Here is a 25,313-nt window from a genome sequence, read left to right as displayed (position 1 = left end):
TCAATTGGTGACTAAACTTTTTAAGTGATTCTTTGAAGAAAAAAAAAGTTATTTATGACCTGTTTGGTATTACGGCACATCAAGCAAAATCACGTTAAGAGGAGTGTTATGGACACTCTCTTCTAACACTCCCTCTATCACTTACTCTCTTATTGGGTGAAATTCAGGTGGGCACCACCTATTGAAAATGGATCCCACATAAAGTGGTGAGACCCACATGAGTTTCACCCAAAAGGAGAGTAAGTGTTAGAGAGTGTGTTAGAAAGAGAGCGTTCCTAACATTTATCATCACGTTAAAAAATCACATCAAAGGAAAAGCTTATATTTGTAGCTCATAATTTCAAGTTAAAATTGCATTGGAAAGTGGTATTTGTGTCGCAAAGGCTGATCCAAACACTCATTTAAGCGATCACAAATCATTAAGTAACATTTAATATTTGTATAATTAGAAGTGGTCAATTGAGTTTCTTATGTAAATAACTATTTTGGAGGGTTCTTATGTTATGAAATGATACGCACATAAAAAATAAGATGGTATATTCATGGGTTTCTAGTGAGTAGAGTGACCACATGTGAATTAGTTAGTACTAGGGTTGAATTTTTGTTTTTTGTTTTTGTGATTCACATAATTCTTGCGCAACTTAATTTGCTTAGTAACTCAACTAAGAAATGTTGTTGGGATGATCATACGTAAAGAAAACCATTTTAAACAGAAGAGAGAAAATCATAGTTTATCAAGTCTATGATTTTTCAATCATATTAATGGGAGAAAAAAAAACATATTAATGAAAAAGCTATTTATTATAACATGCATAGTTTCAAATTGAATACTTCTCTAAAAAAACTTCAATACTTAATCAATCATGATTTATGATTTACTTAAAAAAGTCTAAAGAATAATCTCTATACTATTTATATCAAAATCACTTTTATTTTAATCTATAATAAATAAACTCTTAATTTGTTGATTGATAACAACAAATTAAAACATGCATTAACCTACTATATCAAGTTAAATTAACAATATCTACATTTGAACCCATTATTATTATTATTTTAAAATGGGTTTGAACTTTCGATCTCATTCTAAAAGCTAAGTTATAAAGGGGTGAAGTGTTCAGACACAACTATTAATCAAACCATGTGATAACCTTTGCAATGTGAGACTTGAAACAAACTTTAATATCAATTCTTAGGCCTATATCGTGGGTATTGAGTTCAATTCTCATTGCAATCAAAACGACTCTGATATAATGTTAAATGAGTTTGAATATCATCACAAAAGTTAGCTCAACATGTGAAAATGCTCAAATACATTTATACACTCAACAATCCAAAAACATTAACAATTGAAGACTCCAACAACTTAAAAAAATTATTAGGTCCATACACCTTTGAATTTGGGTCTTTTTTTATTCCAAGTAAAATTTCAACCTTTATATTCAATATTCATCTTGAAATAGATTATTCACATGTCAACATAATTGACATATGCTCTTCTGACTTATCTATTTTATTGTTTGAGCTGGTTTGTTTTCTTTACAACTGGTGAAGTTAAATGGTGGGGCTTAACATTAAATGCAATCTATATACCAGAATTGAATTGAGAGCAATATCACATATAGTGATAATAAGGGCAGACCAAAAAAGCCTTTGTATTGGAGATGTATGCACGGATATGGAAGTCCACAACAAGTGGGAATTAACTTTGGTGGGAGAGGACTTACTGTCGCATTCAATGAATACAAAAAAGAAAAATGCTTGATAATAATAGAGATGCCGGTCTAAACGGATGAAATAAAAAAAGTCTATAAAAAGGTCTAGTTAACGAGTGTTGTAAGGATATTGTTTAAAGAATCTATAAAAATGAAATTTTATCATAAAAATACAAGTTAAACACATATAAAATCTACACAATTTTTAATATAAGAATTACTATTTTTAGATACTTAAACAATGTCTTAAACCATTTGTTAGCATTTTTCATAAAATAAAAATATATGTGGATGTACAATGTTTTTTAAGCAGTAGAATTACAATTGAAAATCTTTGTATTGTAAGGGTTAAATGTTTGTTTTTTATTTAGTTATATTCTAATATCATCACATAAAAAAATAGGTTAAAATATGGTTTTAATCCCTGCAAATATGCCTCATTTTGGTTTTAGTCTCTGTGAAAAAAAAAATTGTTTTTGGTCCCTGCAAAATTTTTTGTTTTTGAAAATAGTCCCTGACCCCACTTTTGTGATGATTTGCATACGTGACACATTATAACTGAACCAATTTTGTAGTTTTTGGTCCCTGCAAAATTTTTTGTTTTTGGAGGGACTATTTTCAAAAACAAAAAAAAATTCAGGGATCAAAAACAAATTTTTATTTTTTACAGGGACTAAAACCAAAACGAGACATATTTACAGGAAAATCATATTTTAGCAAAAAAATATTTATATATTAGCTATTTATAGATTAGAAATCTGAATTGATTAGTTATCGAATTGAACAATAAGACTGATTACATTTATATATTTCTTTTTAAAACTAGAAATGAAATATATTAACAAACCTCCCTTTAAAGTACAAGGAAGTGTCAACAATAGAAAAACCAAAGTGAACCAGTAAAGAACTTGAAAAGAAAAATCACATGGTACATCACATAACATGTATTGTCTATTCTTCCAATCTATAGACTATCTAGGCATAAGAAGTATGAGTTGAAGAAGAACGATAAATTAACGAGTGCTCGTTATCTGTCTCTTTTTCGTTGTTTCTGAACATCTCGTGGATCCTAACGCAATATAATATATGCAAAACCATCTATTGTATAATTAATTATAGAATTATAGAGAAAAATTCGAATTTAATTAGTAACTTTATTTTTGTTCGATGATATTGATATGAAGTTTCTATAACATCCTGATTTTTAAAAATAATATATTAGTATTATTATTAGTAATTGATTGTTTGATATTATTAGTTAAATTATTAACAGTTATTGAATTATAAATAATGATGAAGTAGAGGAGTTAACTAGATGGTTAAAGAATCAGAGAAAATGTTCCCATGCATAATTATATGCAAGGTCCGGGGTTCAAACCCCAGACACCACCAAAAAAGAATGGGAGAAAATAATCTTTAGGAAGAAAATAGTGTTTTTGGGCGAGAATAAGAAAGTAAAGTGCAAGCAGAAGTGCATTAGTAAAATTAGGTAGTGTTTTAGTTATCTGAACAGAGGGGGTGTAAACAGCAAGGTTGTATAGTTATAAAAAAGAATAGTAACACCCAAATAGTGGTTATAAATAGAAAAGTACATTAGAGAATTAGGGTTACAAAATAAAAGTTGAGAGAGCAAAAGAAAACTAAGGTTTTTAAGGAAAGGAGGCATATAGGGAAAGTTAGGGAGAGATCCAACCGTAGGGGAGTTTTATTCAATCTAAGGGTAGTATATATATTCATATGGGTGACAAGGAGTCTTTAACCTCTAGTGTTTTTATTTATTCTTATGATGAATATTCGCTAAATTCATGTTCTTTCATGTTACAATAATTATATGTTTGATTTCCGTTTTTGAATTGTGATGTTTTCAGGTTAAATTGGTTATTGAAATATAATGATTTTGAGCTTTGGAATACATCAGAAGTGAGTAAAAACCATAGAATTAGAGGTATAGAATGAGGTTTTAAGACGTTGGTGTGTTAATTACAATTAATCATACGAAAAATTGAAGTTAGCTGTAAAATTGGTGTTTTGGTGACGGATGTTGGTGTGCATTGGTTGTGATTGAAAATTGAATTGGTGAAAAATTTGTTTAAAGATTAGTGGTGATTTAATTTTATGGAAAGTTGTTAATGATTAATTTGTGTGACATAGAGGATTATGAAAGAAGGAGAGAAATTAGAGTAATTTTCTGCATAAGAAGATTATGATGTAGTTGGATTAAATTGGGTATAACTTGAGCTAGAAAACTTACTTTTGATTGAAACCCAGTTGGGTTTAAAAGTTAAGATATGGTGGTATATTACTAGAAAGTTTTGTAGTTTAATATTACTTGTGCACTGTTATGTGATATTACGAAGATGATTGTTTTGTTTTATAAATTACTATGAGTCGGTCAGCTTCGAAAATTGATATTTTAAGTTAGAAAACTTATTTTCGAGTGGAACCAGTTGCGTTTGAAAGAGGACATATAGCAGTTTCTGCATATTGAATTTCATAATTTTAGCATTTACCTATATGACCTAGCAACTCTGTGAAACCATCTGCTCCGTCACAGAATTTTTAAAGTCATGTTGACTTAAGAAAAAATATGATGTTGTTAATACATAAGGCAATTGGGTGAGAGCAGTGGTTGTAGTTTTGAGTGATGGTGAGTGTTTGTTAGTGATAAAATAATATATTTTGAATGATAAATCGAAATGATGAGTAATCAAGAGACTTAGTTCTTATTATGTTGGATCGGGATAAAAGTATAATGTTTGAAGGGATTTTAGTGAGCTTAAATTAGTAAATCAAATCAGTTAGTTGAGGATTAATTATGGAGTGTACTTGGATAATAGTAGGGCTAAAGGTAATAGGATAATGACCTTAGGGGATTAACTTCAAATGTTAGTTAAGTTAGGATGATTGTCGAAACTTAACATGTTTTTGAAATAATATGTTTTAGATGATGAATTGAATTGATGTGATATTAAATGATGAGCAAAGATGAATTATTTGACGATGTGTAATAAAGAATTATTTGACGATGTGTAATGATAAATTATTTGATGACATGTAATGATGATTTATTCGACAATGTGTAATGATGTGTATTGATAAGTAATGATGTGGCGTTCATGCATTCATTGTTGTGCCTATTTGAATATGTGTATTTAAAGATGAGTTGGATAAAATTAGCAACATATTTCTGATATTTAAAATTGGTGAGTAGGTTTTGTACCGCATGCATATTTTATCGAGTTTAGGAGCATTGCATACATAAATGATTGAATGGTGATTATTAAATTATGATAATTAATTGTGTATCATGTTTTCTATCTCTTTGAATCTACTCACGTTGTTTGTTTATGCACCCGTATTATTTTGAATGTATGTTCATCCCCCTATTGTTGCGTTAGATGTTTGTGGCCTTGTGTGATAGAGATACTTAGGACGAAGAACTTTTAAAGTTGTAAGTTTTGGAGGATGGCGTGGAGCATTAATCGTCAACTTTTTATCGCAACTGCGAGTTTGTTTTGTGTCAATGCTCTGATTATGTAACATTGGGGAATTAAGGTTTCTTAATTTTTATTTCTAGACTTTATTTCGGAATTCATGTTGGAATTCAATTTAATTGCTTGGATGATGTGACTATGTTTTGAACTTATTTCCGTTGCACTATTTTTAATTAAATTGAAGTACTTTTGAAACGATAAGAATGTGCGACACCCTCGTATGTTTAAATATTAATTGTATTTTTAATTTAGAAAATATTAGTTGGGGTTAGGGTGTTACAGTGGCCACCGCCGCTTCCCAATGACTAATTTTCGTTGGGAAACTTGTCGGCCACACAAGAATGGTTCTCCCTTGTCAACTGAATTTTTTCTAAACACACAAGACAAGAGACAAAAGTCATACCTCACCACATGCTTAAGAGGCCGTAGTCCCCTACTATTTAAAGAGAAATGTTACGTTGACAACCTTTTGATTGTCCAACACCATGTATTTATCAAAAATGTTATATAGCACGAATGATTATCATGCAAAATTGTTTTGACTTTGTATTCCACTTGGTTTATATTGTTAGTTAATAAATTAAAATAAATATTATTATTAAAACAATCAATTTAAAGTTTTAAATCCTTGAACACCAATTAAACTAATTTTAAACCATTAATTAATGTTTAGAAAAAATTAAAAAACTTGATTTTCCCCTCAGGTATTAAGTAATTAGGGATCAGATTGATTACATGAGAGTGCCCAATTGTCGTAACCAGGCTTGGGGCGAACACCCAACTCGCATATTATTGCGAGACTCAACCACTCATCATATCCCGTTTCTGCCTGAAGGATCATGCCTTTTTACTTGTTAATCTTCTATTCTTATAGCAACCCAATTATTCCTATATTCTCATTTTACTCGATGTGGGACTATAACATAACGTCACATGCATGGCAACAGCACCCGCTTACTACATTTCAAGTGCTCGATTGCTATAGATTTTTTGTCTCATTAATGAATTTTTGGGTTATACTCAGACTTTCGGGAGGAGTTTTAAAATATTGAGTAAATCATTACATTGGACTAACTAAAACAATCGCATACATGACTTGCACACTATTTTTACTCAAAACCTTAAAACGTATATGATGTTCAACATCTGATCTTCTATTTAATATGAAACTTCTAACTCATATTTGATACATCCATACAGTATTCTAACAATTGTTAATACACATCGTCATCTGATAGAGTACTTGATTATTAGCACTGGTCTGAAAGCAGGACTCTATCTATAGACAGGAAGTTGGTGCTTTTCTATTCTCTCCACCTAATCACCAAAGTAACTTGGTCATTGTATTTGAAATTATAATCCATGTATATATGTTGAAGAGATAAAAGACAATTAGTATTAGTTTCTACATTAGTTTTTTTTTTTTTATAAAAAAATATATATTAGTTGATGAAGTTTTTAGCAACCAAGAATTGAATTAGAAAGAATGAAAAATTTAATTGAGAAAACTCTCCTCCAAAAACACCACTAAATTCATAATGTTTACAAAACTCAATACTGCCTCTCTTAACTCCACAATTACTCTATACAAGATAGTCATAGATAGCTACCCCTTAAGTGATGATTTCTCTGACATATCCGAACAAGCTCATTGTTATCCTATGTATAGGCTGATGCTTCATTTTCTACCCCCATTACACCCACTCTTGGAACATATTTCAAACTTGTGGAGGCTTTTTCTGCCATAAATATTAAAATATGATTGTTGAGTCCTGGCGGCCTCGGCTGCCAGTAACCATATTAGGAAAACTACTATGAACTGAATAATACTTAATGTATTGATATTGAATGAATGTACAAGAGTGCTAATTATTCTCTCTATATAGATAAGATTGCGGCAACGACCGTTTATAACTAACCTAACGTACGGTTACTAGAATCATGAGCGAAGAATCTTGATCTCGGAGTTTGGTACGAAACTTGATAAATGATAGAATTGATGTTGCCTTGGTGAGCAAGTCAGTTGTTTGCTAAGAAGAAGAAGGAATGTTTGCTAAGTCAGTTGTTTGCCTTGATGTTGCCTTGGTGAGCAAATCAGTTATTCTCATTGTTAATCCATTCCTAGAATCATACATCCAAATTACACACTCTTAATATCCTGACAAACTAAAATCATCATTTGCTGCTATTACCACATCGAATCTCAATCATTTTCATGATCACAGGTAAGAATTTTGCAATTTGACATTTGTATGAGAAAGTAGGAACATATATATAATTTACAGTTGTTGCTATCCTACATAGGGTGAAGCTGAAATTCAATTAAATTATTGTCCAATCATCTTCCAGAGAGTGAGTTGTCTCAGCAGCGGCCAAGTTTCCACGTTTGGGAGGCTTCTTTGAGAATAAAGATGACTTCCTGTCAAAGAAACTTGAAAAAGATTGTCGACTCCCTTTTTCTTCATCGTTGATTTGGTCTTTCCGAAAAGACCTTGACAACAGTTTATCTTTGCCAGCAAAGATATGGCTGAGCTTCTTGAACCGGCGCTTTGTTTCACCGGTAGTCACAGTTGATTCTTCTGAATGCTTCATCAACTTCAATGCCTCCTCAGGATTCTGCAACAGTGTCTCCACTGTTTCATATACCTACATTGGAACATGACCATTATTTTTCTTCTAGCATAGATGTTACTATTGCAGATTAAAATGACCAAGACCTCGAAATCTTAGCACTAGAAGGAGAAAATTAAATACTCATGTATTGGATTTGTTAAAATAAGTATCCCTCAGTGTTGTCTACCGGATCATGGAAAATAGCGGTTTGTACAAATTTCGCTATGCAACAGTGCTATAGTCCTGTTGTTTGACAACTTTTTATATTAAATAAATAGCATATTGTAGAGCAATAGCGATTTGTTAAATTTCGCTACACTTTAGCACTATAGTAGCTATCTAACAACACTTCCCTTTAACTATGAGTTGCCGCAAAAGAATTTCGTGAGAAACTATATAACTACATGATATAATTAGCCACTTTCGTCAACTGGTACTCACCTGAACAAGTTCATCAATTTTCTCACCGAATCTGATACTTTGACAAGTGGTAACTACAAACTCCTTGCAGTCATTGAACAACTTTGAGAAGTCATCGTTACCAGACAGCAAAGGTTCAGCAATTGTAAATCCTAAACCAAGCTGTATAGTTAATACAAAAAATTACAATTAGAAATGCATCAAAATTTCACAATATAGATCAGTAATATATTAATTTCGGTACCAGCTAGCTACCCTTGAAATATCGTCGAATAACTCATGAAAACGCAAAACTAGAAACAATTACAGCATCATAAATGATAATTCATCGTTTAATTATTCAGCTAATAAACTATGCGCTGTCTTGAAACAAAGGCACTAATGGTTTAATCTTCATAAAACTTGAGTATGCAGGACCTTCCGAGTCCATATGACAAGAAACAAATCTTATTTTAATCAGCATATATGTTCTAAAAATGTTTGTCCAATTTTCTTAGACAAGTAAATTGGGTAACAGTAGACTATATTTAACATTGTATTAATTAAACACTTAACATAATAAATTTCGAAATAAATAATATGCTTCTTGTGTCCACATCTACTTTAAAAACATCACCTAAGGACATGCAAAGATGATGACAGATGAACTTAGAAATAACAAAAGAAACTTAGATCATAAAATAACAAATAGAGAGAACTTACTAGTGAAACAAACAGCTGTCCAAAAAGCTCAACTGGCTGAATGTCCTTAAATGCATCAAGGATGCCCTCCCTAAAATAAATGTAAAACGACAATGAAATGAGACGGTTTTAAGGCGAAAATCCAAGTCTGTTACAAAAATGGTTATATAGACTTACACTGTCAAATCCTCATCAAAGAGAGGTGCTTGTTTCACAGCAGGTACTGGCTTAGATGTTTCCCACAATTCGCGCCACAAATTACCTACCATCAACATTCAATGATATTCAAAGAAATTTGAGTTTAAATATTAGAAGAACGTGTTAGAAATAAAAACAGGTATCAAAGCTTTTGTAATAGGTAATGACATGGCTTTAAAACTTCAGTACTGCCGCTAACAGTCATACCTTCTTTTCGCATCCGTCGACTTAGATGACCTCTGTTAGACGAAGAATCGCTACCACTACCATCAGAAGAACAACTATCCTCAGTACTTGCCTCAATTTCAGTCCAATCAGGAGGAGAGTACCATCTCACAAAGTCTTCCAAAATACAACCGGGATTTGCAGCCTAAAACATGATCATAAACAAAATTAACTCTGATGGAATATCAATACATAAGGCACATTCCAAAAGAATTAAGAATATTGGTAAATATTCTCGTCGAGGGAGAGTATGACCTTGAAAGCCTGCATATCAGACAGGAGTTGGGAGCACCCGGCACCAAAACTAACCACAAAAAGGTAAAGAAAATTGTCAAGAAATAGTAACTATAACCTATTAAATCATAAATTCAAACATGCCACAAAAAAAGCTAACGTTTTCATATTGGATACATGGTATACAGATAGATATTCATCAAAATATCACGAAATACATGAGATTTGGTTACTCCTGCTAGAAATCTAGACATTATAGGCAAAAAAGGAAATGATTAAAATAGACATTAAGGAATCTTTGTTTGTATAGCATGCAAAATCAAGTCAGCAATTAAGAAAGATGATCACACAGTGTGATCGTCTCACATTACGTCTAATATTGATGACAACAACTTTTTTAATCGGAGAAACATCTTCAAAAGGAGAAAGTGTATTAGTACAACTCATACAATAAGGAACCATCCAATTATATTAAAGATAAGAGGAAGAAAACACAAAGTATGCAGCAACATGATAAGCTTTCCAAACTTGTGAAAAGTTATTGCTGAATATTTGGTCAGTGGCTTTACCGCAACATAATAATCATATTCATACCAACATATAGTTATCATAAACCAAAGGGAAGTAAAAACTCATGCGTTTCAAGCTACACATTATTTTGGCGTTTTCATTAATTGAAAACATGACAAAAACACAAGAATGATATTTAAAGAACAGTCTTATGGTTCAAAAAAAGAAAAAATGATAAAAATCGGTTTAATAAAATGGCATATGTAATGCAAAATAACTATCAGGTCAAACGGATCTAAGTAAGTGTACAAACCTCCCCGTCTGCAGTATAAGCTCCTCAGTCTCTTTGATCAGATCTTCTGTAAGCAACGGTGCTTCCTACATAAAACATACATTAATGTTAATATTGAAAATTTGGAACAAATTTAAGTCGTGAATGTGTAGTGACAAGATATGTGAAACTCAAACCTGGGTGATAGGAGAGTATGCAGGCTCGCCAGTTTCCAATAACGTAAGGTTTCCGGATGGACAATGAGCACCAAGTCGAAGAACAAGCTCTCCAGTACTTAATCGAGCATATAATAAGCGACTTGCAGAAGTACCATCACAACAGTTTGTTGATTCCGGTGTATTGTTTGAATTTGCTTCCATCAACATATAGTCCAGGGATTCACTTGCAATGATATGGCGCCTTTTCCGAGAGATGCAGCAGTTAATTACTTGAAATTGTTGATTGAGAAGACATGACTTCAGATCTGGAATGTCATCAAGGGGGACTCCAGGTAAATGCTTTTCTTCGGACCAAAGTTTTCTTATCTGCAAAAGTAAAAAATAATCATAAACAACCAAATTATCAATTTAACAGTTAATTATCAAAACATGAAATTTCATATTGAGCTAAACATACTTCAGCAATAACCCTGCACCAAAAAATTTCCATTTCTCGAAGGGTCTTCAAGTTTCCGATTACTTCAGCTAGTTTAACAACAAGGCTTTCAGGAGGAGCACCATGAATATCTCTTATTAAAGATGGTATCTCAATCTCCTCTTGATTGGAGTTGATCTTCCTTCTAAGGAAATACCCCTCTGCAAATATCACCGAAAAATGTATGAGCATAAAATGGTTCATTGATGCAATTATATCGTAAGCATGCAAGCCGCTCAAAATTTGCATACCTGGATTGAAAAGAGAACTAATCAAATACACAAATTTCTCTTTGCTGGTGAATTCAGAGGTAAGTTTGTCCTCCTTCTCACGTAGCACTAATGCCTTCACTGCAGAGAGACGCAACCCTGCCTTCTCTATGGAAGGTGAAGAACCTTCTGTTGAAGCTGCAAAATTTTTCATTGAATTTGCTTTCATACCAGCCCTAGTCAAAAAGACAAAATTTTGAGATTTTAAGCTAAAAATCTTTCAGAATAGCCCGAACAAGACTAGTAAACATTTGTGCTATTATTGTTTTATTCAGGATTCGAACATAGGTTCTCCTGAACGATTCGACGTTAACTGAAGCTCATTAACCATTTGATCTCATCATGACAAGATAATTTCAACAGCTACTATTCTTACTAAGAAAATGCATCGAATAATTGAGATTTTGAATTACGCCTTTAACTTGCAAGAATTTGGTTAACAATATATTAGCATATAACAACAAAGGATCTTTAAAAAGTTCATGGAATCGGTAGGAAAAAGGTGAGCATAACTTACTCAACAGCGATAGCCAATTGCTTTAGGACAGAAGATGGAGGAATAAGCCTTCTAGCCGCAACAGTTAAACCTTCAACCGAGGAAAACGCTTCTGAACCCTAGATTAAAGTTTTTCATCAAGCATCATTAAAGCAATCCATTTGAATACTTGAATCAGAAAACCATTGAAACAATATCAATAATAATATTTCTATCATTAATTCATCACAAGCATACCATGAATGGAATAGTATTTCTATCTTATGAGTAATGACAATGACCGTCAGACACCGTGTCAGTATGTTTAAAACAAAAACGTTCATCATTGGCATTTATTATCGAATTTTTCACATAATTGAAAGATTAAATCCCTGAGTTACATTCCATATCTTCTTACCTTGGCATCAAGATCATTTTCCACATGAAGGACACACATTTCATCAAATAGTGGAATAACATCCATGCTTGCATCTTCAACTTTATCTGTATCTTCGGATTCTTTCCTCCCTTTCCGAATATTGTTAATTCTATCTTTCCAGTGCTGCTTTGTTCCGAAATGTCGAGGTCTCCACTTTATCTGCTTCAGTTCAACAAGAAACTGCACAATTCCATCACATTCATAAATATCACCTAATAAACATTTACACACAACACAAACAGATAGGTGAACTTGTAGTTGTCATCTTTAGGGCACAAGGTATTTTGGACTATAACATTCTCAATATGCTAAGGATATGTTTGGAATTCCATTAGTTTGCCTCAAAGGAAATCTGTAGATACTTTGAATTCACACATACAGTTGCAAATTCTCAAACATAAGCCAAACATACAACTCAATCTAAATTTTCGTTTCAATATTAGAACTTCAATTAAAGCCAAACAAATTTACTTAGAGCAGCATGTCTTATTCCACTACATAGGAAACAAATTTACTAACATTTGTTAATTTAATTTAACTTAATTTACCCAACAAAAAACTTAAAAATTAATACTTAAAGCTTATCCAGCCAAAAAAATTAAAAATTAAAAACTAAATTTAACTATTTATCTTTTGTCAAAACACAAAATTACCCAAAATTCATAGAAAACAAGTAAATGTAATTATGTCATTAGACCTTTGACTCATTCTCATCCTTGGCATAGTCATCTTCCTGATTTCTTTGCATTCCGTCATCCTCACGCAAATGCTTATCAAAATCTTCACCAGCTATTAAAAACAAAACCAGGGTCAATGCACTTTCCCCACAAACATAAACAAAACAAAAAAAGTGAAAATAAATAAAATAATACATCAGCATTTTAGTCCATTAAATTGTAAGAGTTAGTGCAACCTATTCCGCCAAATATGCAAAATACTACTCCAATCTTAAATATAAAAAAAAATATATATAAAAAAAAAAAAAGTTAACTAAAGTTAATGTATCTTGTTAAAAATCTGAATCAAATACATCAACTTTGTTTGATTTTTTTTTTTTTTTTTGCTTATATTTAAGACATGAGAGAGTCGCAATTTAGTTTCTTAAAATTAACAATGTCGTTCAATTTAGTCCATCAGATACCGTTTTATGGATTTTGATGGATGTTTACTGAAGAGATATTTTGATCGACTTTGTTTAGTTTATGAGACTGATTTGCTACTTCATAAATTCAAGTACAAAATCTCATATTCACAAAAAAAAAAAAAAAAATAAACTCCATTTCAACACAATGAAGCACGTAAGAGAAACGTAAGATTCAAAAGGGTAACTGAAAAATGAAAGAAAGAAGCAAACCAAGATCAGATTTGAAGTCATTGAGAACACGCTCAGCTTTGACAGCAGCAGAATGGAGAACGGTTCGAGCTTTCGAGACGAAGGAATTACCAACGTGAAGCTCCATTGCACTGCACAGAATATAACTGAAGAAAATTAAGAACATGCATGTATTTATAGTATAAGAGAAAGAATAAGAACAAGTCCAAGATATACATAATAATACGAACATAACACAAAAATATAGATAAAGTGAAGAACAAGTATAAAAATAATAATAATTTTAAGACTAAGTATACAAGAATTGTTGAAGGTGGTGAAGACCAAGTAGTTGTGAATGCTGAGTCCTGTGGAGTTGGTATTATGGTGATAATGGAAAAAACATCAAACAAAACAAATGTTTTGATTTATTTTTTTTTTGTCCTAAGAATTTAAAGGATGGTTTTTTTATTATTATTTTTGTTTCGTATTGGTTTATAATCTCATTCAAGACGCGTCAGACACTCTCGCCATGTTGTAAGAGTCGGACCCCTGGATTCAACCACGTTGGTAAATGGAGAAAAAAAAAATTACATAGTCAAGCAAACAATTGGATCCTTAAAAATGTTTGACTTTTTTTGGTAAAGAAAAAATGTTTACCTTTAATTATATATAAAATCACAACTTATATTTTTTGGTCAAGTAATTTAGTGATATAAAATACACTCTTTGAGACGAATAAGTGGGGAATCCGAAATTCGAATCTAGTGTCTGCATTGCATAACGTACTATCTCTACCAATTGAGATATACTCACGATGATAAAATCACATCTTACATTGATAATGTATACATGTTAAATTTCTTTTTTCTAGTATTTTATATGTAAAAAATCTAAAATTATTTTTTATTTTGACTTTGGTTGTTAAAAGTATGTATAAAATCATTTTTAGTATAGAAATATGAAAGAAAAAAAATTATTTAAATAATTGTTTAACGAATACTTTATCTTGTTTTAAGTTAAAATCTTAAAGACAATCGCTTCACTTGCAATATTTTCTAAAATAAACTGATTTGATTGGTTAATTTTGGTAAGCAATGTTTTAGTATAGTTTTATTCAATGTTATTTATTATATGAGTTATAATGGGTTTCATGAGTCTTAAGATTTATTGTAATTTAAGGAATTAAATATAACATTAAATAATATGCTAAGGTCCCGTTTGGTTTGGGTTTATTTTGAGCTTATAAAAAATAGTTTATGTAAATAAATAAGTTTATATTTTAATTTATAAGCTCTCACTAACGAAAATTGTATCTTCATGAACTGTTTTTTCAAAAACTACATTAAAAAATTATAAATAATACATAAAAACTTATTTATTTACATAAGCTGTTTTATATAAGCTCTAAAATAAGCTAATCCAAACGGACCCTAATTACAGTTTGGTCAGAAAAGAAATTTTTTTTTTTGAACAATTAAAAATGGAATTATATTAACAACAAGAGTCTCATTAGCATAAGGCGTGCCTCAAAGACTCGTCAAGAAACACCAAAAAGTAGAAGTCAGTACAACAACGAAACCATCTCAGCCAATACCCAAACATTGTAAAGGGCTTGACCACCAACTATTAGTGCCAAATATAAAAGAGACTTTTCTAGCTTTCAACCAACTTAAGGATAGATATTTTACTTTGTCAAGCAACCTGGGCAAAGGAGTAACATGGTTATTAAAACACTTATTGTTACGTTCAGTCCATAAGACCCAAACACAAAGTAGCCAAATTAGTTGGAAAAAAGACTTTGTAGCCTTACTCCCACCTGTTGTGTGAACAAACTGAACAAAGTGGTCAGACAAAACATTAGTATCCACTCCAACAAAACCAATCCAATCACGAACCATCGGCCAAAGTGAAGCGAAGGAAGAGCATGAAAGAAACAAATGTTGCACCGACTCCAAAGCACCGCAACCAGAGACACACAAACCAGCTTCTGGTGAAATGACACCTCTGTATATCAGATTCGATTTGGTAGGCAAACGATCACGAAGAAGCCTCCAAGCAAGAACTGATACCTTCAAAGGAATCTGTCTGTGCCAAATCATCTCCGCTGCTAAGTCCACCGGAGATAAGTCTGTAGAAGTCAACACTCAGAAAAGAAATATTATTAATTACAGGATGTTAGAAATATATTTTTTAATTAGTGTGATTTTAAGTCTAGTCTATCGATCAACATTGAATGAAATGTTTACTATTAAAATTGTACTTAGAATATTATTTTTCAATTCTATTAAATTATCTTTTATATATTATTAAAGTAAAATAATATTATAAATTAATTATTTCTTTTTTATATAAAATTAATTACATTTATTATTTTGTGTAAAAATGACAAAGGAATTATAATAGTTTGGGATGGAGATAGTAGTTAAAAATAATGGAGTATTGAAAAAAGTCAAAAACTAAGCCTACCGTTAGGAATAAACGGATAAGCAAGTATTGTAACTTGATCCGCTTGAAAATTAAATGAAACATCAAAGGGGAATCAAAAGTATGAATTTTTTAACTAAATAATTTAGGTTTGAATGAGAAATAATATTTGTACAACCATTTTGTGATAATTTTTTGACAACTTTATCCCTCATATCCACATTATCCTCTTATTCTCTCTCTTTCTTTTTCTCTCTTCATTGTTTTTAACCAATAAAAAAAAAAGAAATTAAGTTGTCATCAAAAGTTGTCTCAAATGGTTGTTAAAATATCACTACTCGGTTTGAAAATAGCCCAATTTGAAAAAGAAAACAAAACACCTAGTTTGAACTTACAAGTGCAAGTAAGCCAAACCCCTAGTTGTAATATACGCGAAGACTTGAAATATCTGATATAAAAACTTGTTCGGTACCACATGCATGTAGCGTCCTGTCTAGAACATTGTATGCATACGAATCTATGTGAGAGTCATGCATTTTATTATATGATCATATGTGTATATGACTATGTGAATACTTGGTGATATTTGTGTACTTGTAATGATGGTGAGGAATTGTGAATAATGTGAATTGATTTGGTGATAAGGTGACGGTGTAAGTACTTGATGTATCTTGGAATAATAGTTTGAGAATTGATATGCCTATTTACATGAGAATATTGCTTGATGTATTGAATTGTTGAATATATGCTATTTGTCGCCTTGAAACTATTCTTATGTTCATGATTTCCTTTGTTGAATATTTCTCACCCTTTTGCGGGTTTCTGCCTATGCCCTTGTGATATGGACGTGCATGTTGAGGACGCGTGATCGGCGCGAGTACCCGGGGATAGCTTGATGATTCCTCACTTTTATGCTTGATTTTGGGAGTCTAGTAGTAGACTCTGATTAGGATTTTGTCGGGAGTTTGTTTATTTTATGAATTCTATGATTTGGGAAACTTTGATGTCTTACGATGATGTATTGAGATGTTGAGACAATGAACTTATGTTGTTTTGATGTATCTAAAGATGAGGTAGCACCTTCATTCTCTGTAATTATTTGTTTATTTATGATTAAATATTGCATGTGGGGGTTTGAGAGTGTTACATTTAACGGTGATTATAGAATCCTTGATTCTCCCTTTCATTACAAAAGAAAAGAAAAACATACCCGTAAAGAGAACAAGAGGAGGATGGAAATCCCTTGTCTTAAAACGCTTGATGCTTGACCCTTGCCTTGTACCGCTAGCTTTATGAATAGTTAAAATAGTGTGCAAGATTCACTATTTATAGTGCATGATTGCTTAGGTGGTTAAGGGAGTGAAAATAGGGTTTTTCCACAAAAAATGGCTTATAAAGCAAGAAAACAACACTTCCTAACCATGTCAATGGGAGCTTCAGTGCAACAGTAGTGCTAAAAATGCTTGTTATCTTCGCCTTTTAGGTGTTTTCTTTAAAGTAAGATGTCTTGAAACTTGGGAACAAAATTTCTTCCTCTGTAAAGTCTTCTGAGGCCTCTTGAATCTTCATTCTTCATCTTCACAAGGTCCACATAAATCTTCGAATGTCTTGTTTTGCCTAATTTGCTTGATTTCTTCGTGAATTACCTCAAGAACACCCTAAAATTGCTATGTTTTGGGAATAATATAACATACTCAAACATAGAAAACAATACAAATGTCCCGATATCATAGGCAATTGATATAATATTCCTATGTTTTGTTGGTAAAACCTACTGAAAACGACTGAAAAATATGCTAAGAATAACGTAAGATGACCTGCCATCACTAAGTAATGCTTCAAATTGTGAGATACCATTATCTGAAGGCATGAGATTTCCGGATTTGTGAGATTTAGTATTTTGAAAATTGTGGGGGATTTTTGGTGATTTCCAAAATAATGGAATCACTTTAGAACCAAAAGTTGTAACTCTTCATGAGAATCATTCATATACATTGAAAAATTATTATTTACTGATAGATAATGAACCATAACATTGATTCAAGTAAAAAATCTAATGTATATGACCATAACCTTTGGCAAAAGGGTGCTTAATGAACCATAGCATTGATTCAAGTAAAACAAATCTGATGTATATGATCATAACCTTTGGCAAATGGTTGCTTAATGAACCATATCATTGATTCAAGTAAAAAAAAAAATGATGTATATGATCCTAACATTTGGCAAAGGGGTGTTTTCTCTCATGTGAAGGGTCATATAATGCACTATAAATGCTTGGCATTTGGGTATCAATTTGAACACGAACTTTGTTACATAAACAACATAATTCTCCCTCATTCGCTTACTCTAAATCATCCATCAATTCTCTAATGCATGAGTGAATTGCTGGAACCATAAATCTATAAAATACTGTTAAGAGATACGCTTTGTGTGATTGTGTAATACACATCAAGGAACTCATAGTATCTGAAGGGGATTCACTAGTCATTCATATTGCATCCAATATACAGTTATTGGTGGCGCGAATCAAACTTAAAGGTTAGTGTGGCAACCCCATACGCTTTGAGTTTTACATGCATAACCATTAAACTTTTTAGATTTAAAGTGCAGCAGTCTCTTCCCAACAATCAAGTTAAACAACAAACACTAACTATGAAGTATAAACGAGAATGGTGGAGAGAGAAAGATCGTGCAAATTAGAAGAAAAAATCCCATAAAAGAAGAACTCGCACAGAATATGTAGGTTGCTTAGAGAATCAAAACAAATAAAGTAAGAATAACACTTGGATCAAGAAAGACTAAGAAATGGAAAGAAAGTGTTTCTTAACTGTTGCATAGCACACATAGTTTCAAAAGCATTTTTTTCAAATGAGTTTTTAGAAGAAACTCGCATATATTTCATTTAGAAAGAAAAATTGTAGTAGTAAATTGAAAAGGCTTGAAAGAAAATAAATGAATTAAATGTTGTTTTTTTTAAAAGAAGAAACCAAGTCACATTTATACAGTGGCGGAATCGGGAATCAAAGTTTAGGGGACTATGATCAAAACTTCAATATATATAGGTTTAATTCTTGGAATTAGGGGTGGAAAATACCGGTGGACCCGAATTTACCCGATCAATCCGATGCAAATTTATACATTCGGTTCAGATTAAAACAAGTCATGGGTTGGTCAGGTAAATTTTACAGACTGTATTAGGTTTGATTTGGTTTTTTATTTTGGGTCTGTCGGAATTTGAACTATCCTGACCAACCCGTAAACTTACTAATAGGATTTTATTTAATACATGCCGAACACTTAAAATAAAAAAAATAAAAACTCAAAGAATCCAGCCCAGCTCATATCACTTGACCCAAAGACAAAGAGAATTACTATCATTCAGAAAGAATCCAACATAAGCTCTTTCTCTCTATTTCCCACCTTCAGCTCTTCTTCTTCTTCTTCTTCTTCTTCTTTCAGAATTCAGAAGAAGTCTTTTTCAAATATAAAATGTCATCTTCTTCTCTCTATATGTGATTCTCTATTTTCTCCTTAGTTCAGTAAAATGCAGAAGCTCCCTTCTTCTTCTTTTTTTTCTCTTCAGATCTAGGTGTTTTTATGATAAAATGGTTTAGATCTAGCTTCTCTACGAATTCCTATGTTTAATTTGCGATAAAATTGTTTAGATATAGCTTTTTAAAGAATTTTTTTTCTTTTGTAAATCTGAATATGTGATGGTTTTGAAGGGAGTTCAAATTTGGATTTAAGATTTTTTTTTTCTTCTAAGTGTTGTAACCCATGTAGTTGAACCGAACCAACCTAAAACCCAAAAAACCGAAGACGAAATACCCGATTTATATTACAGATGCAATAGGGTTGTTGCTCTCAACCCGTAGGTTGGCTCGGTTTGGGAGTTTGGGCCCGAACCCAAACCGATGCCCACCGCTAGTTGGAATAGCCCTCGTAATATACACGACAACTTGAAATAGCTCTTATAAAAATAAAAAATATATATATTCTTCCTTTTTTGTTCCTCTAGAAGCCCAATTACACATTAGACGTGAACGTGACAAAGAATCTCTCCACTTGATGTTTTTTTGCTGACATGACATTGTTTTCCCTCAATTTTTTTCCTCGCTACTTTTTTTGCCTCATATGCGTATGTGTGTGTATTTTCGAACATTAATTAAGAGGTTGAAATCAAGAAAAAATATTTATTTTTCTTGTAGACATAAAGTTCATAAAAGTATTTTAAAGGTTGAATTTTTTTCATGATTTTTTGCATGCATACTTTTGACATTAAAATAAGGCCTCACATATACAATTAGAATTTTACGACAAAAAACGGATTGATTATGATATTTTATACTGTCAAAACCAAAACAGTTGAAAAATCGACCTACAAATTTAATTTTGAGCTGATATTTATTATCAAAGTTAATTTTCACACCAAATCGTACTATCAATTGTAATTGATATAATGCCCCAGATTTACGAATTTAATTTCCTTTCATGCTCATAAAATCTCATAATATTAAAGAATATAATGCTACTACTTTTATTCAACCTCATTTTCCTTATTTTCTCAAATTTCCTAGCTTCACTCTCTTGTTACGATTTTCATTTTATTCCGACACTAGCTAAACATTGAAAAATAATAAGACTATTTTAAGCTTGTAAAATAACTTGAAAGATCATAGAATCATATGCAATTGTAAGGTAAATTATAAAATTAACAACATTAGACGTACAAATAAAATCATACGCTTATTAGTACATATTATCATTCCACCTAATTAATATTCTAACACACACTCACAATTCAAAACAATGCACATCGGTTTAAAAGGACGAAAACAATCTTTAATTAGACAATCAACGTCAATTTTGCAGGGGAATTGATCTGCAATGTAAAATAAGAAAAAATTATAGTTACTAATAGGTGATCAAATAATGTGTAAATGATTTAAAAGAAAATTTAAAAATGGTGTGAAGAAATGACTTACTGCCATTGGTTATAGCAAGAAACAAAGAAATGAAGATTATGAAAGCATAAATAAACTTGAGAGTTTGCATCGTATTTTTACGTCTTTGCATGTGATAAATTGAAAATTGTTTGATCAATTTATAAGTAAAAATTACATAGCTTCTTTTCTTTAACTATATTTAAATAGATCTTAACACTTTGAGTTGAAACAAAAAAACTATAAAATTGTAGTTTTTGTTTAATGTCTCAAAGATACATCAATACGTTATATTTACCTCCTAAGCTTTTTGATTCGATCATTAAACCTTAGTAAAGTAATAACATAAAAATCTCGTTTATCATCAAAGTTTATCATGATTTTTTTTTCTTCCTCTTTTAGCCTTTCATGATAGACAAGGGAAACACCTTCAAAATAGAAATAGTTGTGATGAGTTATGAAAATAATTAGTTGTAAAAATAGTGCATTTAAGAGGCAGTAACTCTTTGTTTTTATAAATTGAAATGACCATAAGATAATTGTTTTTTTTTTTTAATTATTGTATCAAAATTTATACACATCAAACATCTCTCAACACGAAAGGAAATGGAAAAAGTTATGGAAACAAATTATTGTTATCTTTTATGGACGCAAGTTGGTTTAAGAAAAACGACCTTTACTTGTCTCCGTGAGTTTAGCTCAGTTGGTAGGGATATTGCATAATTTATGCAGGGGCAGGGATTCGAACCCTGACACCCCACCCCACATTTAAAACGACCCTTAGAACAATGTATTAACTTTTGGAGAAATTGTACGAGAGTATTTTGGTGCAAAATTGAATTTTGAAAATCAGTTTTGAATATCGTAAAACCTAATGATGTTAGAGTTATATAGTAGAATAACAATATGAATATTTAAGTTAATTAGTAATAAGTTATTTGAATATGTAATAACTAATCATGTAAAATATGATTTTTATGATGGGTAGGTGAGTTGCGATGCTCAGGTTGCTCAAGGCTCATCAGGATCTCCTCATTCATGTAGTGCTCCTCAGTGATATTATGGTAGTGCTCGTCAATAACAATACTCCTCTCGAGTAAGGTCCACTATTGAGATGCACCTGTCTGTGAGGTCCCATCCACAATTATTTGTTGTTGGTACGTTTAGTAATTGTCATTCGTTGGAAGTGAACGACAATTAACTGTAGTTGGGGGCTTTTAAGTAATTTTTGGGTAAAAAATTGAAGTTAAAAGAGTAAAATCATTTTAACATGGATCATGGAATCTGATCTATATCCTAACTTGCAAACCCGAACTTTGCAATTGTGTGTGAATTTCACGTAATGTTTATAGAGTAAACCCCCATTTTCGTCCCTGAAAGTGTCTTTGAAAGTGACACTTGCTATCATACATGTCCCTAAATCAATGAAAAATATCAAAAGCTCCTCCATCGTTAACTCGGTTAGTCATAATAGTTCGAAACATTAACTGACTCTTAAGTATGATGATGTGTCCTCTGCAAAAAAGTAACAAGCTCAAATCTTCATCTTCCTCCATACTTGATGACAGGTCATCTTACGTTATTCTTAGCATGTTTTTCAATCGTTTTCAATAGGTTTTACATCCAGAATAGAGGAGTATTAACGCAATCGCTTATGATTTCGGGACATTTGTTTTGTTTTCTATATTTGAGTCTATAATTCTATTCTTCCCGAAACATGGCAATTTTAAGGCGTTTTGATGTAATTCACGAAGAAATCATGCAAATCGGCAAAGCAAGACATATGAAGATTTGTGAAGACCTTGAGAAGATGAAGAATGAAGATCCAAGAGGCCTCATAAGACATTACAAAGGGATTAATTTTATTCCCAAGTTCCAAGACATCTTATATGGAAGCAAACACCTAAAAAGACAAAGAAATAGTCGTTCCAGAGCCCAGACAACACTCACATGCACCTGACACACGTTTTTGTGCGCCTGGGCACATGATGAGGCCCCGGACGCATGCTTCTAGGCGCATGGTGCCTGGAACTCTACTCACATGCCCATGGTTAGTGGTCCTAGGTACCTGGCGCCTGTTCCTTGTGGACCAAGGCACTGTTTTGTGACTTTTTGGTGCGAAAAGCCCGATATTTTAGCCAAAGTTTAGGTGGAAACTCCCCCTATTAATACCACATTCCTCATTCACAATTTCTCATTCAGAACGAAGCGGTTCATGTGGAAGGCAAATACTAGAAGCTTCAAGGGAGGAGTTTCTCTCCTCACTCCAAGTTTTTCTAGGGTATGTTTTATTTCTTTTGTAATTTGTCTTTAGTTACCATGAGTAACTAAATATTTTTAGGCTAAGGTTCTAAGATGAACCTTTATTCTGGTTGTTAGATAATTTATTTATTTTAAAGTCTTTATTTAGTTATTTATCTTTTTGTTACTAGTTTTACTGTTGTTGTGTAAGATTTGTCTCCTCCGAAGCATAACCCTGACTTAGGCATTTAGGGAGGTGTCATTGCCTAATATTGATGTAACTTTGTCTAATCAGAAAGTAATTAATTAGTAACTATGGAAAGAAGTTTAAAGCGAGCTGACCTTGAGAGTAAGGTATTTAGGGAGGTGACATACCTAATATTGATGCATATTTTCCTGAAAAAGGAAGTAACTAGTAATAATTAAGGAAACAAGTGACTTCACGACTGAAATCAGCCCAGTAACTCCACTCTTTTTTCACCTCGGTAAGGTAGCCGTTTGTATAACTATCAAGAGGGAGAATGTGCTATGTGCTTCTAAGATTCATAGATGAGCGGACCTTTAAGAAGATTGGGATTAGACTGATGGGAATTTAGGAAAGCCAATTTAAGTCTATGTTTAAATTACCTCTAAGAGAGTGAGACCCCACACATACATACGCGTTATCAACATGTGCAACTCGACAGCTGGAGGGGAATGAACCTATATCTCTAAGAGAGTAAGGCCCCACGTATAAAGATCACAGTGTCATCAACAGGTGCAACTTGACAACTGATAGGTAGTAAAATCCCACGAACTCACCACTTAGATAGATAATGATAAATATCATAAATGAGACTTGACTGATAAAAAATTCCAACAACTAAATAGAGAGGATGCCTAACCGCCGCTAACATTCTGCAATCAAAATAGGTCAAACTTTGCCCTATTTATAACACCCACATTTGACAAGGGCAGGGGAGTGATCGCCGGTGCACAAGGCACGCCAATGAGCGGCTCCCGACAACTTCTAGAGGAACCAATCACATCGCAATGAGAGGGATCTTGAGGTCGTGTAGGTATGTGACTACATGGTTGAAGGAAGACTTATAAGAATTGTTTGATACTACCTATATCAACAAGATGCATCTTCTTTTTAGTAGCACATTCCATAAGAACTCCACAATTAAGCGTGCTTGACTTGGAGTAGTATTTGGATGGGTGACCTACCGGGAAATTTCCCGTTAAGCGTGCAAGTTAGGACAAAACACGCTGAAAAGACTCGTGTTGGTTTGTAGGGTCAGTCTGCAATGCTTAAAGTCGTTTGGGATGTTACATTATTACAAACAAATAACTTTATAGAACTCTAAACCCTTATCTCTTTTATTTTATTTTGTTCCCAAATAAGTAACACGAATTTTTTGACTGAAATCACAATTCCAATAGATATTATACTCTACTTATATTTTATATGTATGTATGCTTCATGGCTTCCAATATCCATTCTCTATTTATTTTTTCAACTTTATGGGTTTTGTGTGTTAGAATTGGAAATGCTACGATTAGAACCCAAATGAAGATGATTATGTCCGCCTAGCAAAGGGTGCAACAACCATGTTACAATTAGAACCGAAATAAAGATGATTATGGGTTTTGTTGTTTCCATGTTGTTCGTTCCTGTGCATCGCCCGAGCTCCAATCATATTCAACCTTAATTCAATTGGGGGTGTTAACTTAGGTGATGAGAGAGGAGAAATTGAAAATGAAAATGGTGTTTTAGAATTTGGGATTGAGCTTGCATGTTGTTTGAAGAGGGAGAGAAGAAGAGAGAACAAAAGAGAGATACAAATTACCATTGCAATGTTTATTATCCTATGCAATTAAATCCCTTCCAACATGGCCAACAATGCACTTGAAGTGGCAAGTGTAATAGACAAATCAACACCGTTATCAAGTTAACGTTTTGGATGCATTTGACTAAGAGAACATGTATTGGAGGAGTTTTTGATTCATTAAATTAATTAGGGATCATTCTAATAATGGATGACATTTTCAATGATCTAAACAGCGGTTTACTCAATATTTACCACTTCACCTACCACTTAAAAAATATATCATTTAAATTTTAAATTATTACGATTCATTTTAAAATATCATTTTTTTTTCCTTGAGAGGGTTTTTTATTACGATTCAAGAAAATCAAATTCTTC

The 25,313-nt window shown here is 32.2% G+C and overlaps 1 protein-coding gene, 1 long non-coding RNA gene and 1 other non-coding gene across 4 annotated transcripts; all 3 read right to left on the bottom strand.

Annotated features, from left to right (window-relative positions):
* Nucleotides 1-5,927: 5,927 nt before the first annotated feature.
* On the bottom strand, nt 5,928-6,030 carry LOC112420542 (small nucleolar RNA Z279/snoR105/snoR108). The gene has a single exon (XR_003010722.1). It is a non-coding gene; the product is annotated as a small nucleolar RNA Z279/snoR105/snoR108 (small nucleolar RNA).
* A 1,233-nt stretch (nt 6,031-7,263) lies between these two features.
* LOC25488962 (rab3 GTPase-activating protein catalytic subunit) lies at nt 7,264-13,967 on the bottom strand. Of its 2 annotated transcripts, XM_039831455.1 has the most exons (15): nt 13,831-13,967; nt 13,553-13,662; nt 12,896-12,987; nt 12,178-12,378; nt 11,802-11,899; nt 11,267-11,460; nt 10,998-11,176; nt 10,559-10,906; nt 10,404-10,468; nt 9,602-9,650; nt 9,329-9,491; nt 9,101-9,185; nt 8,945-9,014; nt 8,264-8,404; nt 7,264-7,855 (listed from the first exon to the last, which is right to left on the bottom strand). In XM_039831455.1, the coding sequence occupies exons 2-15, from the start codon at nt 13,656-13,658 to the stop codon at nt 7,532-7,534; spliced, it is 2,115 nt and encodes a 704-aa protein (XP_039687389.1). In that variant the 5' UTR covers nt 13,659-13,662; nt 13,831-13,967; the 3' UTR covers nt 7,264-7,531. The 2 variants fall into 2 exon arrangements, with proteins under 2 accessions (XP_039687389.1, XP_013459814.2); XM_013604360.3 differs by lacking the exon at nt 13,831-13,967 and having other exon boundaries at nt 13,553-13,797.
* A 6,652-nt stretch (nt 13,968-20,619) lies between these two features.
* On the bottom strand, nt 20,620-21,140 carry LOC112419832 (uncharacterized). Its single transcript, XR_003009891.2, has 2 exons — nt 20,926-21,140; nt 20,620-20,822 (listed from the first exon to the last, which is right to left on the bottom strand). It is a non-coding gene; the product is annotated as an uncharacterized lncRNA (long non-coding RNA).
* Between the last annotated feature and the right edge of the window lie 4,173 nt (nt 21,141-25,313).

This window comes from Medicago truncatula, chromosome 3, assembly GCF_003473485.1.
Source record: "Medicago truncatula cultivar Jemalong A17 chromosome 3, MtrunA17r5.0-ANR, whole genome shotgun sequence".
Lineage (NCBI taxonomy): Eukaryota > Viridiplantae > Streptophyta > Magnoliopsida > Fabales > Fabaceae > Medicago > Medicago truncatula.
Note: the sequence above shows the minus strand (reverse complement) of the source record. Positions and strands in the feature narration are given on the sequence as shown.